The 15,349-nt window shown below is 40.1% G+C and overlaps 1 protein-coding gene across 5 annotated transcripts; it reads right to left on the bottom strand.

Moving 5' to 3' along the window:
* Positions 1-1,460: 1,460 nt before the first annotated feature.
* On the bottom strand, positions 1,461-13,514 carry map3k7cl (map3k7 C-terminal like). 5 transcript variants are annotated; one of them, XM_034684449.1, is made up of 6 exons: positions 12,727-13,205; positions 12,516-12,641; positions 11,624-11,734; positions 8,275-8,333; positions 6,956-7,071; positions 2,206-2,386 (listed from the first exon to the last, which is right to left on the bottom strand). In XM_034684449.1, the coding sequence occupies exons 3-6, from the start codon at positions 11,697-11,699 to the stop codon at positions 2,206-2,208; spliced, it is 432 nt and encodes a 143-aa protein (XP_034540340.1). In that variant the 5' UTR covers positions 11,700-11,734; positions 12,516-12,641; positions 12,727-13,205. The 5 variants fall into 5 exon arrangements, with proteins under 5 accessions (XP_034540339.1, XP_034540340.1, XP_034540343.1 ...); XM_034684448.1 differs by having other exon boundaries at positions 1,461-2,386; positions 12,516-13,197; XM_034684452.1 differs by lacking the exons at positions 12,516-12,641; positions 12,727-13,205 and adding an exon at positions 13,419-13,514.
* Between the last annotated feature and the right edge of the window lie 1,835 nt (positions 13,515-15,349).

Here is a 15,349-nt window from a genome sequence, read left to right as displayed (position 1 = left end):
GTCACGTAATGATTGCCAGCTGAAAACATACTTTTTATCAAAAGGCCCGTAACATTGTTTTATCCTTGATGCTATATATATATTTTTTTATTTGTATTTATTAATTTTTTTTCATAGTTATATATTTCGGGCATTTTTGCCTTTAATGGATAAGACAGCTGAAGAGAGACAGGAATGTGGGGAGTAGAGAGTGGGGGAGGACATGCATCAAATGGTCGAGGCTGGAATCAAATCTGTGTCCTCTGCGAAAAGGACTGTGGCCTCTGTGTATGGGGGACGCGCTTAGACTGCTAGGCCAACATGCCCCTTTATTTTTTATTTACTTTTATTGATATTTTTATTTTATGCACTCATTGCTTTTATTGTTTTACTGATTTTAAATGTTTTATTGTTTTAATTGCTTGAAGTAGTTTCTCTTTTACTCTTTTATTCCACTGTTTCTTGTCTTGCTAGCTCTATATGTTTCCCCCCTAATGCTTTGTTTATTATTGTGGGTTTTTATTATTTAAAGCACTTTGTAACGTCTGTTTTGAGAACTGCTATATGAATAAACTTTATCATTATAAATTAACTTTATCACGAAGGATGATGATTCTATTTAAAGCCCATGTTTGAGGTTTTTGAAATAAGAATGATTTGTAAAAAATCTCCATCTAACCTGAGAAAGCATGTGGAGGTCTGTAGCTAGCACGCTTGTTTTATTTCAGATGCACATTTGAAACTTGTCTGTGCTTGTAGTAACTTGTTGTAGTTTATAATTCATGGTATGCTTTTTAGATATGAAATAATGTTTCCAACATAGCAGAGTGTACACATGCATTCTTGACTGTTCTGTTTGGAGGTATTTTTAAAAGTACTTTGAATATTTAAGTACTTTTAAAAGCAAGTACTCCAGGACTTTAACTTGAGTAATAATTTGACTGAACAAAATTTAACTTGTATTGGAGTAACGGTTGATCAGGAGGATCTATACTTTGACTTAAGTAATGAAGACATGTACTTTGTCCATTTGCTACAATTACATTTTTATCTTTTCAGGAATTTTACACTTCATTTCTTTGTGGCCAATGAGATAACCGAGGTTGGGGTAACTGTTATTGGCAATAATCTTAGTAGGAGGCACTTTTAAACTGTCCAAAAAAGTGATAGTACTTGACTAGTCATTTTACTTTTTGTAATGAAACACCCAGGCTTCAAAGCACCAACTAGGGTAGTAGCTAAGAGTGGAGTTTTCGTCACAGCAAAGCACTGTTGCCTCTGTCACATGATTTTTAAAGGAGGAAGAGGGAAGCCTTGCAGAGTCAAATCAGCCTTTGACTGTTTCATAATTCCAGAGTGAGCTAATCTCCTCTTTAACATAAAAAAAAAAACAGTTCCTCTTTCCATGTAAGTGAATCAACATAAAAAAAAATAAAGCACAGCATCATGGACTTGGAGAAATGAAACTGAGCAACTGGTGCTGACGTTACAATAAAATGTGTTTTATTAATAGACAAGGAAGACAAGCAACAGTTTATATCGTTGTATGCTTCCTCTTCTGCAGGTGGATGAGAAATCAAAAAAAAATGTACAGCTCCTACAGTGTCGTCTCGCAGCAGAGACTTATTGAGAAATGAGCAATCACCCTTCTTCTTTTGCTGTTCCTCATAAATGGCTTCAATTCCCCGATCCCTGACACTGCCTCAAAGACTCATTTCCCTTTTACCATAACAGGAACCTGGCGGGCAATAGGAGGGAAAAGGAGGGATGACACTCCTTGAAAATACAACATTTGGACCACAACATACCACCTTTGGCTCCCTCAAAAGACCTCAGGTAAAAGATCTGAGTCTCCACAGGACCTGAGACAGTTATCAGAATATCTAGTCACATTCACAGCAGCTGACATTAGTAAATACACTATGAGGTATTGTCAAAGCAACCACAAAGGTTCTGCATGATCATATAATAAGAAAACAGCACCCAGAAAGGAGGCCTTGTGTCCTAGCTTGGTAGAATCACTTTAACAGCTTCATACTGGTGATGACAGCAAGTATGTGGTTATAACAAATGACTCAGACATGAATAAACACAGCGCCTCTCTGTGTGATTAGCTGATTCACTGACTGTTGTTTTGTAGAATGAGTCTTTATTTCTGGTTTGGTTTCCTGGCCTGAATGTCCAGCTGGGTGTTTCAGAAGTCTCAGGTTCTGCAGAGGTCAGAGGTCACGAGGAGTCCTGCGTCGGTCGATCGGTCAAGCAGAGCGTCTCCAGCTGCTGAGTGCGCTCGTTGTGGACAGTCACCAAGGAGCGGTTCTCCTCCGTTAGACGCAGAAACTCGTCCTCCAGTCGGGCAATCTCAGCGGCAACTTTCTCATCCTCTCCCAGCTCGGCCAGCAACTTTCGCCTGAGTAGATAAGCGAGAGAGATGCTTTAGCAAGTGTCACTGTCTTTGCTGGTGGCTGGAAATACCCATAACAGGTTCTGAGTTTAATAAGTGATGACAACATTTGTGTATAATTAGCAATAATTGTTCTCCAGCTGGAAAAGGATGTGGGAGGGAACCAGGGAATCCCTATGAATATGGAAACAATGCAAACTTACATAAAGGGCTGAGCTGGGGAACAAAGGAAACCACTCTCATGGAGATAAATAAGGTCTCTTTGTAGCAAACAGTGGTGCACAGTGCAAATGTTCATTACATAAAGGTCATGTCAATTCACTTTATTTAAATAGCCACTGAAAAGCAACAAGAGCTAAACCAAAGGGTTTACAGTCTTTGTAGACAGTTTAGAATCTACATCTGTAGAGATAGTTATGATTAAAAGAGTAATGCATTAAAAAGAAAAAAGACATTGGATACATTTTGGAATAACCCGTGTTGTTATTACTCCACTAGTACTTGAACCCCACTATAATTTGCTGTAACTAGTAGTATATCTTGTGGCTTTTCAAATTCAATACTGCAACTCTAATCTCATGAAGTATCTAACCAAACATCATATTTCCACTAAGTGATGCAAACACTGGTGACCCAAGTGCAGCCCACGTTAGCTCAGCAGAAAGGAGGAGCCACTCATTCCAAACAGCCAAGGCTTGATTTTAAATCAACACCAGCTCCACAACCTGTTAGCCATGAAGGACCAAACCGAGGTATGTTGTTAAAGACTTGCTTTCCATATTAACTGTTGAGTCTGCTGCTTTCAGAGAACTAATTAGAAGCAAAAAGAAGTAACACTAAAGTTACTTTTTCCAAAAAAGTTATAACTTTTATAATGCAGCTATACTCAGTAATTCAGTTATAATAGCAGTAATAGTAGTTTTAATTTCTAGTAATTAACTTGGCCAACACTGGAAATTACACTTAAAACCACTGTGGTAATACAACCAGAATAAGAGTATAAAGACAGGAATGAAATATTAAATCAGTAGAAGGTAAATAAACTCAAACTAACAACAGAGTGTTATGCTAGAAGAAATACTGGGGAACCATCAGACCAAATAAAAAGCAAGAGAAAATAGCTGGGTCATTAACTGACATAACTTAATCAAGACTATTCTAGAGCCTGGGAACAAGAGCTGTCTTCTTTTGGACCAATCCAAGCCATTTAGAGTTCGAAACTGGAAATACAATAATCAGCCTGAGAAACACTGACAGACATGATTAAAGGTTTTTGTTTCTGGATACTCATAGCTTTAAATTGGCTTTAAACCAGCTGAGGTTATCAGCTGATAAACACTGCTCTTCTAATCATGCCAATATTTATACCTTATCGTGCCAATTTGCAAGATATGGGCCCAAGTCTAATTCTCAAGCTGGTGACAGAGCTAGGATGGCCAAACATGATTGATATAATTTTGTTTTGCAGTGTTAAAGGACATATGATGTTACCTAGCATTTGATAAAAGTTAAAAAGGTCTTCAAATAAGCAGGCACTGCCATGTAAACTAGTAGATACAATTATCTGTCATCAGCATATCTGCAGAACAAGAGGTTACACTGTTTTAAAACAGAGCTAAGGGGAGTATGTGTACTAGAAATAATAGAGGTCCTAAAGTTGAGACTTGGGGGACGCCACATTCAATGAGAGCAGGTGATGGACACTCCATTGTTAAGACATTCACCACCACTTTCTTTAAGCGTTTGAAAGAACGTCATGGTGGATTGTGTCAAATGCTACACTCAGATTAAGTAGTGCTAATACAAAACAGTACCCTAAGTAAGGCTGAATTTTGTATTAAATGTGACTATACCAGATTAAAATTAGAAAAGGTTTCACACCTGTTGAAGTGGGTGGGAATCTGGGAAACAGCAACTTGAAAAAAAACGATAGAAATAGTTGCTTGTAGACGAGTGCATCAGTTCTGTACAAACCTAAATAGTGGAGATGTTAGCTGGTTGAGAAAAAGCTACAGAGGTTTAGCAGAATTTTACCAAACATCAAAGGTCTCTGCATGCACACTGTTATACAGGCACATACGCAGAGCAGGGCCCCATATGCAGAGGCGGCAATCCTCAATACACTGATTGTAGGAATGATTCCCTTCCCAGAAAGATTTGGTTTATGTTATCCCCCACTGTCTCTCCCCACATTTCCTGTCTCTCACTGACTGTCTAATCATATCAAAGCAAAAAGCCTCCGAATTAGTCTATTATAAGTTTTATATTTTGTTACTGAACAATACTGAAAAACTCTATGTTGGAACTAACTTTTTTGAAAACTAAACTTTACTTGTGATGTAATGTAATATCTAAAAGGTCTCCAACCAACTACTTTTAGGACTCTTGTCTGTCCATATGGGCTAAACACTTGTGTTCATCTGCATGGCATATTCAATTGCATAAGAACCTCACTTTAATGCTCCCATAATATTCCAAACAGTATTTCGCAATTCAGCAAATGTATGACTCATGTTCTGGTTAAGTCGACCTGACTCTACCTGGCAGTGATGTCACACTCAGGAAAGAGAACAATTTGGACTTTGAAAGACAATTTAAGCTTATGCACACACACACACACACACACACACACACACACACACACACACACACACACACACACACACACACACACACACACACACACACACACACACACTTCTGTGTACAATGTGTGTGTGTGATGGCCTCATGCTTGAGACTGTGTGATTGTAGGTGTTGTGTTACAGTCAGGAAGTGCTAAGTAATATAATAGCAGCATGGATAAAGAAGAAGAAGAAGTAGAAAAGTGGAAGAAGATGCGTTTGCTTGTTTCGTATGCTGGAGGCTGACATGTTATCTTCATTTAATATTTTTTTGTTATTTCTAATAGAACTAACTCAAATGTGAGAGACAGTAATAAAGAAATTGGTAAAAACAATGTTGTCATTTTAGATAATTCCATAAGGCAATCATATTTATGTGTTCTTTAACTGTTTTGAAATAGTCTCAAATCGATAAACCTGTGTACCGAAATAAAGTCGAAGCTTCCTTTCTGAAAAATAATGTCATAATTCTTTCACAATAGCAGTAAAAGGTTTGTTTACTTAAGGCCTAGTTTCGATGTCTGAGTCAGTCTTTCCACACAAAATGAAATCAATATTTCTGTCAATGATCAGCGGTGTAAAAAGATTCAATTCACTGGCATTACAGGACTCATTGACCGTTGTTGTTCATATTGAACTCTTATTCTTTGTATCGTTGAGTGCTACAGTTTGTTCTCATTTAAAACTGACAAAAAGGAAGAGCGAGTGACTTTTGGAAAACCCCCTTGCAGTGTGTAAAAGTGTTGTTCCTGTTGTCATTGTTGTAGATAACAGCCATTGTAGTGTGCAGTTCTGGATTTGTTGAATGACCAATGAAGGAAAAAGTGAACCCATTCACTCACAAATGGAAACTTATTGAATGTACAAAAGTATTAGAATCAGTGACACCTTACATTATCTTTCCAATATGGAGTAAAACTACCATTTCCTGCAAGCCTTCACTGCTGCCTAGTTTTGTCTCCATATACTATGATTCAGACTTTTTGTGTGTGAACTTGAGAGTACATGTCGACGTGAGCCACAGCATGAGAGAGAAGAAAGAAACAAGAGTTTCTACCAGCCTGACTCATCATGTTCTTATCTAAACTCAAGGCTATGCTCATCCCAGCATTGTGCCTACTACTCTCTCTATTTAGGAACTGAAAATTAGTGTATGTGTGTGTGTGTGTGTGTGTGTGTGTGTGTGTGTGTGTGTGTGTGTGTGTGTGTGTGTGTGTGTGTGTGAATCTCTGTGTGTGAGTTTGTGTAGGTGTGGTGGTGGTGAGGGGTTACAGCAAGGGCCTTGAAAATCCTTTTGCTAAGACTACCCACAGCTGCTGAGGGCACAGGGGACAGTGGGCACGGTGTGTGTGTGTGTGTGTGTGTGTGTGTGTGTGTGTGTGTGTGTGTGTGTGTGTGTGTGTGTGTGTGTGTGTGTGTGTGTGTGTGTGCGTGTGCCTGTGTGTGCATGTGCCTGTGTGTGTGTTACACTCATGTATGTATTGTATGGGTTGTATGGGCATTTAGGCATATAGCAAGTCTCACTCAAAAACCTCTTCTCACAAGACTGAAGTTAGTCAGATTTTTCCCCCTAACAAAGATGCTACTTTGTTCATATGAGCAGGAAACAAGCAAAGAAACCCATCATGCATTCTTGACCTTGTCTCAATTTTAAAAATCCTCTTCATTAATTAAAAGAAATAAGATTTTAAAGCCTCAAAAAGCAGTTGATGTTTAAATACCATCTTAAGAGAAGTACACAAAGTAGATCATGTGCTCTGTGCTGTAGAGAAAACTATAAACACATGCCATCTAGTGGACGCTTTTATCAATGTCTTTCAAGCTGTAAGACTTGACCTGTTTTGACTTGATGCAAAATGAGCGCGAAACCAACAAATCAGTCAGACACTATATCACAAGGTCTCCTATTTAGTTTTGCTTTATTAAAGAAGAGACATTTACAGAGACTTACTTGCGGTCCTCGAGCACGGCGATGTCGTGTTTGACATGGTGGAACTCTCTGGCCATCCTGCAGTGCTCCTTGTACACCTGAACGCTCTCCCTCAAGGACATACAAGGGGGCACGGGCTGCCAGAGGACACAGACACACAGTATTTGTAAAAAACTGTTTCAACCTCCATCACTTAAGCAGCGATATGCAAACTTATGTTATTTGGAACAGCCTTTTCAAACCAGAAAACCTCAAACTGCCTCGACACTCAACCTTTTTTTTTATTCTTCATTGGTATGTTTACAACTTCAACTGAATGGAGGTATTTCTTAAAGACTCTAGTGACCCTTTAACATTTCTTACGGCTCAAGTAGCAACTATGTAATGTATTTTAATCCATGTCAAGGGATTTTTCAAAGTATTGGAAGAATGTCCATGAAACGTACTATTGGTGTAACATGCTGTGCGGACAAAAGCACGAGAACTAGTTTGACCTGTCTCCATATAAACTTGAACTAAAGGCTTTTTTTTTAACAGTGAATGGCCTTGCAGTGATGGTGCAATTAGGCCAAAAGTCACATCCCTAATAAAAGATAATTATAGTGATTTTTGTGAATTCAAAAATCAAATCAATGAGCAAAGGGTATTAAACAAAAACCTTACAGCTACTGTTGGCCTGTACCTCCGTGTGTGGATGCTATCATTCATTGGCATGCTACTACTGTTCTCATTTGACACTCTAAACCAACATGCACTTTATGTGACCCTGGCCTCGGCACTCGTTGAAGGATAATTCAATGACAACACTAATAGCAGAGTGAGCTCACACAGTGAAAACATTGATTTACAAGGTTGATAAATTAAACCACAGCTCTGCCTGGCGCAGAGCTTCAGCTTCATCAAAAGAACAAGGCCTGAGAGGGAAAGTTCACCTCCATTCACTTTTTTTTTTACAATATCAGTTTCTAATGACAGATTTATAATTTTACACCACTTTGGATCGACATACAAGATCTCAAACAGTCCAGCTTCGACAGATCAATGATTCCTGTCATCATAAATTCAAAGAATGTCTTCTGACCTAGTTACGGGGAAATATTCTTACATTTCCCCATCATATTTTTTCTCATAAATTAAAAAAACTTGTATTCATAGTCTGACTTATCCACTGCCATATGAAAAATTCAGTACTGTGCTGCTAAACAAAGACAGACATGATGTGCAAAATGCAAATCCAATGCTTTGCCTTCTTAATTCTGCTTGTCCTCACTTGTGCCGCTCTGACGACAATACAACATGTGCATTCTATGTAACATGATGCAACTGCATGTACTGCATACCTGTAATCGCTGTTCAAGATCTGGGAACGTCTGAGGGACATCCTCCACATCTTTTACATCTGTTAAAACAAAGTACAGGCACAACTGATTGTTATGGTATCATCAGCATAACACATGAAATACAGCCTGCGATATGAAACACAATATTGTATATTAGTGGATGTTAAAACAATCTTTCTATTTTGATGCTTTAGTGTTGCTCCAGGTTGTATTTATCTTAAGGATGAACCGATCCAGGTATACAGTGTGTGTATATTCTGGTCCTCAACTTAATTAAAATGTATTAAAACAGAATAATAACACTAAGTTATAAGAAAAAACCCTACATAATTTATATTTAAAGCTAGAATAATTCAAGTATTAGCAGACATGACCTGCTAGGATCAAAGGTTTAAGAGTTCATTGTTGGCACATGAGAGTGGCATATGGTGCAGTCAAGGTATTCACACACTGAAGAGTACCAGAAGATGTATGTATATTTAAATAAGGTGATCACTGTTGGAAGATCACTGTAGACAAATGTTATATTTGTCCTGTCAAATGCATTTTAGGATCAAATATTTTCAGGGGTGGATCCAGCATAATGATTTGGGGTGGCCTGGCCCCCCTCTTGAAATCGGATTGACCAACCAAAGTTCCACTCCAAAATCCTACACAATGATTGGTTATATGCCTTGTAGGTGAGTGGGGCTTCTGTGGAGTGAACTTTTTTGGCTGTGTTGGAACAAAATGCTGTTAGCTTCTTTTGCATTTCAATGTGACACATTTACCTTTGTTAGTAGTTTAAATTGTGACTTTGTATTTACACATTTTCTTTGAGTCCTTGAAGAGGGAAGCTAAAATCTAAATGTTGCCAATATGTCTTGTAAAGTTAAAACATATAATAAACACAGAAGCAACATATTTTAGATATATTTACCCTTGTAGTTAAAGTAGATGTGATAAAATGAGATAGGGAGGGTAAATATATGATATTAATTTGCATGTTTGCACACTCCATGCCAGAGCTAAGCTAGTGCCTCTGTTGCTCTATCCATTACCCTCTCATGTGTATAGTAGTGGGGGGAGTACAGTACTAGAAGAATGTACTTAGTCATTTCATTTTCACTCATTTAAAAAAAACAGTGGAGTGTGAGTTCAGTGACATCTTGTGGTAAGGTTGTAGATTGCAGCTAGCTCATAAACTTCCCCCTCACCGTTTCATTCAAAGGGAAGAACAGAACATATGAAGGCTGCTTAACTCTTCAAAAGGAAAGGCCCGTCGTAGAGCCTGTGTATGGTTTGTTTGCTTCTGACTACTGTAGAAACATTTGGCATTTTATTGCATTTCCTCAAAGCCCAAAAACCTGCATAGAGGTCCTTTAAATTTCAGGATCATGATGAACCCGAGGAGACTTCAAAATTGTTGGAGATAAATTATTTTGTTGATGCTTTATTTTTTAATTATGTGTTTATGCCACAGTGTGCAGGGCATGACTTAAAATATTCAAGGCTTTGCCAAAAGTTGAGACATTTTGTATTAAAAACAATGAATTTGTGGCAGTCATGAGGTATGTCCTTTAAAAAAAGAAGAAGACAACAAACAAGAGTCTGTCCTTTTAACTCTAACTGTTGAAGGACAATGTGAATTCTGAGTGATGTATTCTCGGCAAAAACATTTTTTCATTAATATTGCTTGCTGTGTGTCCTTCATCGTCAGCCAAGTGACTTGTCCTACAGGCAGTTGCCTTGATATCTTTCTTCGCCTCATAAAAAGGCTCAAAATGAAACACTATAGGGGCCTCTAATGTGACACCACAACATGGCAACACAGTGCTAAACTTATGAATGAGCCATGTCCTCTTACTGTCCAGAAGTAATGAGCTGTCAGACTGAAAGACTCTCAGAATACAGAGGGACAACTATGTACGCAGACAGACAAACACACAGACGCACCAGGTGTACGAACAGACAGGGATTCAGACAGACAAAACCAGACAGGTTGTCTGCACCGGCCTCTGCCTCGCCAGTAATGTCCCCCTGGAGTTGTGGAACACATGTGGAGAATCCTGGGATGATGCAACCGTCTAAAAGCAGGAGTATTAGCCTGCAGCCATGGGGCCAATTATGATGTGAAATAAATACAGTTCTCATGCTCAGGATTGACACAGCATGGGGTTATAACTATGCCCGGCATGAAGTCATGAAGGGCCTAGAGGATGATCCCCTGGACGGAGCGCGGGTCTCAGTCCCCCTGCTGAGAAACACGAGTTCAAAGAGACGATAACATAATCGTCGGGGGAATATCTGATTTTGGGGGGTGAGTGCGAATGAGCAGCCTCTGGAACTTCGAGTACATTTAAAGCAAGTCAGGTTATAATGCTGCCAAATAAAACAGTCACATACAGTCACTGTGATCCTCAGGAGTTATCAAAAAATGTAGCAGCCATGGAGACCCAGATGGATGGAACCAATCTGGGTTGCTATTGGTGAAGATAAAACTTGTTGTGAATAAAAAAAACATTGTGAATGAATCTGATAAATCAGTGAAAGGTATGCGGCTGTGTGCACATGATAAGCAGAATGTCACAGCTTGAATCTGAGTGGGATTTGAGTGTGTGGCTCCCACTGCAGCCCTTCACCTCACTTCCTAAGAGAAAGACAAGGGGGATCAAAGATGGGTGGAGCAGGACTGGAAGTGTTAACTGCTTATAAATATAGGCCAGTGTTCTAAAAGCTGAACAGTGAATCAGGCAGCGGGACACTGTTAGTATTAGAGGGGGAAACCTGACTCTGCCATTGCATAGCTGCAGCTGCTGTCCCAGTGCTGGGCCCCACTGCAGTAAAACATCCTGACTGACAGCATCTCAAACCAAAGGTGGACCATTAGGTGTATGTGTGCAAATTGGCAAAGAGAAGTGGACACTTTTTGACTTGAGAGTAAAAAAAATGATGATATTCGTAATTAAAAGTTGCAGAAACACACCGTCTGCAGGCTGTGCACACGTGTGGTTGTTTTTTAATATGCTCTCCTACAGAAATAGAGGGAGCACCTGTCTCAGCCACAGCACAGAAGAATGAACTCAGTTAAAGTGATAGGGTGTGAGGGGGGGTGCTGCTCAGGGCAGATTGTGCCTGGTCTGTTTAGGTTGGAAGAATGTCATGCATGGGTTCCACGCATACTGGAAATGCAGTGAGAGTAGAGCCAAAAGCTCGGGTGCTAAATGATCAATTGAGTAATACATGTAGCTGAACTCAAAATAAGTTGTAGGATCTGCAGCAGAGGAACACAGGTGGATGTGTGTATTTCTGTGTGAGTGGCAACTGTTCGAAGATGTGTGTGGGTGTGTGGGTGTGTAAGTGTGTTTACCTGATGTGTCGTCGAGGCTGAAGGCGATTCTTACTTCAGATTTATCAGGAGACACTCGTCTGGTTGAGGTGATCATTTATCCCTTCACTCGGCCACAGGCACAAAATGGAGCTGTTAGCACAATCAGAGAAGATGAATAAAGATCGGACGATCAAATCACAAGACAAGTAATGTAGTTTTTAGTCATCTATTACTCATTTTCAAGATTTTGCATGGAAAAAAGGAACACTCAGAATCATAAATGAGCTGCTTTTGTCACTCTCATTTTTATATACGACTGCAAATTGACTCCCTGGGCTCAGAAAACACATGAATATACACAATTTGAAGATGCCACTTTGGGTTCTGTGAAAGCAGTTTCGAGCACTTTGTATGATTTAGGCAGGAAAACAGAAACTTGGCAGGTGCAACGTTCACTTGAAAGGACTCTAAATAAAGCGGGCTATTAAAGCACACCTAGAAGAGTATGAAGCCATAATAACACACAGCAGCCAGTTTCATCATGCATTTAGAGTGGTGTTGGGATTAAATAATTAGGGAGCTCTGACAGACTGACTCTGAGGTCTGGATTTTGCATGCCCCCCTCCAGTGAATGTACAGGCTTTTTATATCAGGGCATTTGCCTGCTTTAACCCTGTTAAACCCTCTGCCTCACACAACATGCCTAAATGACCTTCTGCACCAGCAAATAAGCACTTTTTATTTACGTCTCCATGGGTTGTTGGAGATTTGAAAGGTCAATTTTTTTATAGAAACAATAACAAAAGCTTTCTTTTCTTGAAAACATTAAAGTAGTTAGTTGAAGAGTATGAAAGTGCACTTGTTGAAGGTGTTTAATCCTCTCTAGTGGTGTAACTGAAAGGGACAAGCCAGGGCCAGCAGGTTATTTTACCTGGAGGAGCACAAACCCAGAGCCAGGAAGTCCAGGGGAATAAAGTTGAAGTCAGGTAACAGTTTAAGTCCTTAGCATTACCATGAGATGATACTTGTTCCCCGTCGGACCACTTTAGAAGTCTCTCTGCATAAAAACAGGTGGTCTTTCAGCCTCTGCTCCTCTCTCAAATCCAGCAGAAATGACAAACACTCTCAATCCAGAATCTGACCTCCACTTCTTTTCCTCGAGACTCCGGCTGTGTTATTCTGTTCTCAGCTGTTTTCCATCAAAGTCAAAGCGGTCCCAACACACTGTTGTCAGTCAGTCACAGGGTGTCTGTAAGCTCAGCTCTGCGTGGGTTTGGACATGTTATCCACAGACAGCAGCCACGCGGCGCAGAGCAACACAACAGGGCGCAGGCAGAGCAGGAATGTCGTCCGCTGTCCCCCCGTGGCGGCCCAGCTCCAATTAAATGTCTCGGATGACATGACAGTAGCCCGCAAAAATGCTCATAGCTCCGCTCTGCTTTGAGTGACACGGTCAGACCGCTGGGACGCTGTTTGGCTTTGCAATAGCTGTGCAATGAGGCAGTTGCTCAGAATGAACTTCTCATGCTATAATAGCTGGTGAGGAGGAAGAAATAGAGCATTCCGGGTTGTTTATCTTGTATGTGTGCGCGTGTGTTTCACCTGAGCAGTTAAAAGTATTTGCATGATACTTTTAAAAACTGCATTTGTGGTAAAATAATGGTTCTGTTTGTAAGTGTACTTGAATGATTACATGTGCAATACTGAAGGATAAGTTAAAACAGTGCAAAAAAAGCAAAGAAGGAGCACACTCCAACTGAAAACTTCTTAAAGTCAGACTACACAGAGGCTACTCAAGAGGTAAAAAAAAGTCAGCACACTAAATGTCCTTTACCAATTTAAATCTGGGCAAATAGCACAGTCTTGCACCAAGCAATAGACTATTTCCTCATATGTTGCAGGTAAGAACGGGACATTCCCTTTAAATACAGGAAGTAATTCGCACATTTTCACAATAAAACTTCCAGGTGAAAGATCAAATAGCCTTTTCAAAGAAGGGGGCAGTCAGTAACACATCCTAAATACACAATAAACAGGACATCATATGGGATATAAATGCAAGAAGGTGGTGTATGTTTAAAATGTATGACAGAATTTGGGTAACAATATTATCATAGCTTCCCTTTCTGAGGCACTGTATATGCTCTATAAGAGCTGCGTATGGCACTCATACAGTTCTGTGAATGATCAATCCAAGAGCTCAGAGAGTGAGGGATGGAGAGCACACACATGCTTTCGATGAATAGTGTATTATTTTCTGTTGACAGGTATATATTTTTTGTCCCAGCTGCCAGCGCCTAGAGTGATTTACCTCTGCTCTGATTCACTCTTCCTTACTGTGGTTTTGTATTTTAGTACACCTGTCAGAGAGACTGGCAGCAAAAGCATTGATTACTAGGTCTGGGACTGGGTTTTCCTTAATGTCCATCTTTTCAAAAAAAAAAAAAAATCTAAAATGTTCTCTACTGTTGTCTTGCATTTATATATATGATGTCCTGTTTATGGTCCTTTTAGGATGTGTTACTGATGAACCCCCTGTGAGTTCACCTGGAAGCTTTATTGTGAAAAGGTAGGAAGTACTTCCTCTATTTAAGGGTCATAGATTTTTTAAATTTTTGTAGGACTTATTTCATTTTCTGAGATCTAGAATATATTACATCTAATAAAATTAAAATCTTTAAAATAAAAAAATAAAAAAATATCCATCCATCCATCCATCTTCTTCCGCTTATCCGGGGTCGGGTCGCGGGGGTAGCAGTACAAGCAAATTGACCCAGACATCCCTCTCCCTGGCGACACTTTCCAGCTCCTCCTGGGGAATCCCGAGGCGTTCCCAGACCAGGCGGGAGATATAATCCCTCCACCGCGTTCTGGGTCTACCCCGGGGCCTTCTCCCAGTTGGACGTGCCCGGAACACCTCTAAAGGGAGGCGTCCGGGAGGCATCCTTATCAGATGCCCGAACCACCTCAGCTGACTCCTTTCGACGCGGAGGAGCAGCGGCTCTACTCCGAGCTCCCTCCGGATGTCCGAGCTCCTGACCCTATCTCTAAGGCCGAGCCCAGACACCCTTCGCAGGATACTCATTTCAGCCGCTTGTATCCGCGATCTTATCCTTTCGGTCATGACCCACAGCTCATGACCATAGGTGAGGGTTGGAACGTAGACCGACTGGTAAATCGAAAGCTTTACCTTCCGGCTCAGCTCCCTCTTCACCACAATGGTCCGATACAACGTCCGCATCACTGCTGACGCCGCACCAATCCGCCTGTGGATCTCACGCTCCATTTTACCCCCACTCGCGAACAAGACCCCGAGATACTTAAACTCCCCCACTTGGAGCAAAGTCTTACTCCCCACCGAGAGAGAGCAATCCACCGTTTTCTGGCAGAGAACCATGGCCTCAGACTTGGAGGTGCTAACTCTAAAAAGATAAAAAAAATATTTTATCTTTATTTAACCAGATTAAAGACCCGTTGAGATCGAGACCTCTTTCACACAGGTGACCTGGCCAAGAGAGGCAGCAACACATATGTCACTGTAATTATTTTTTCAAGGATGCTTGGATGACACTTAGGGGTCACTGAGAAATGCTGAATCAGTTTTTGATTAAACTTTATTAAACATTTTTAAAAAGTCAACTTAGCTAAAGTCCCACAGATGAAAAACGTTAAATTTGCAGTAAACTCACTGTTAAGGAAATGGGTATAGTTATGACATTTTAAGAAAATTTAAAAAGAAAAGAAAATGTAAAAAAGAAATCAAGA

Source organism: Notolabrus celidotus, chromosome 5 (assembly GCF_009762535.1).
Source record: "Notolabrus celidotus isolate fNotCel1 chromosome 5, fNotCel1.pri, whole genome shotgun sequence".
Lineage (NCBI taxonomy): Eukaryota > Metazoa > Chordata > Actinopteri > Labriformes > Labridae > Notolabrus > Notolabrus celidotus.
The sequence above is the reverse complement of the archived record's forward strand: the minus strand, read 5'-3'. Positions and strand labels throughout refer to the sequence as shown.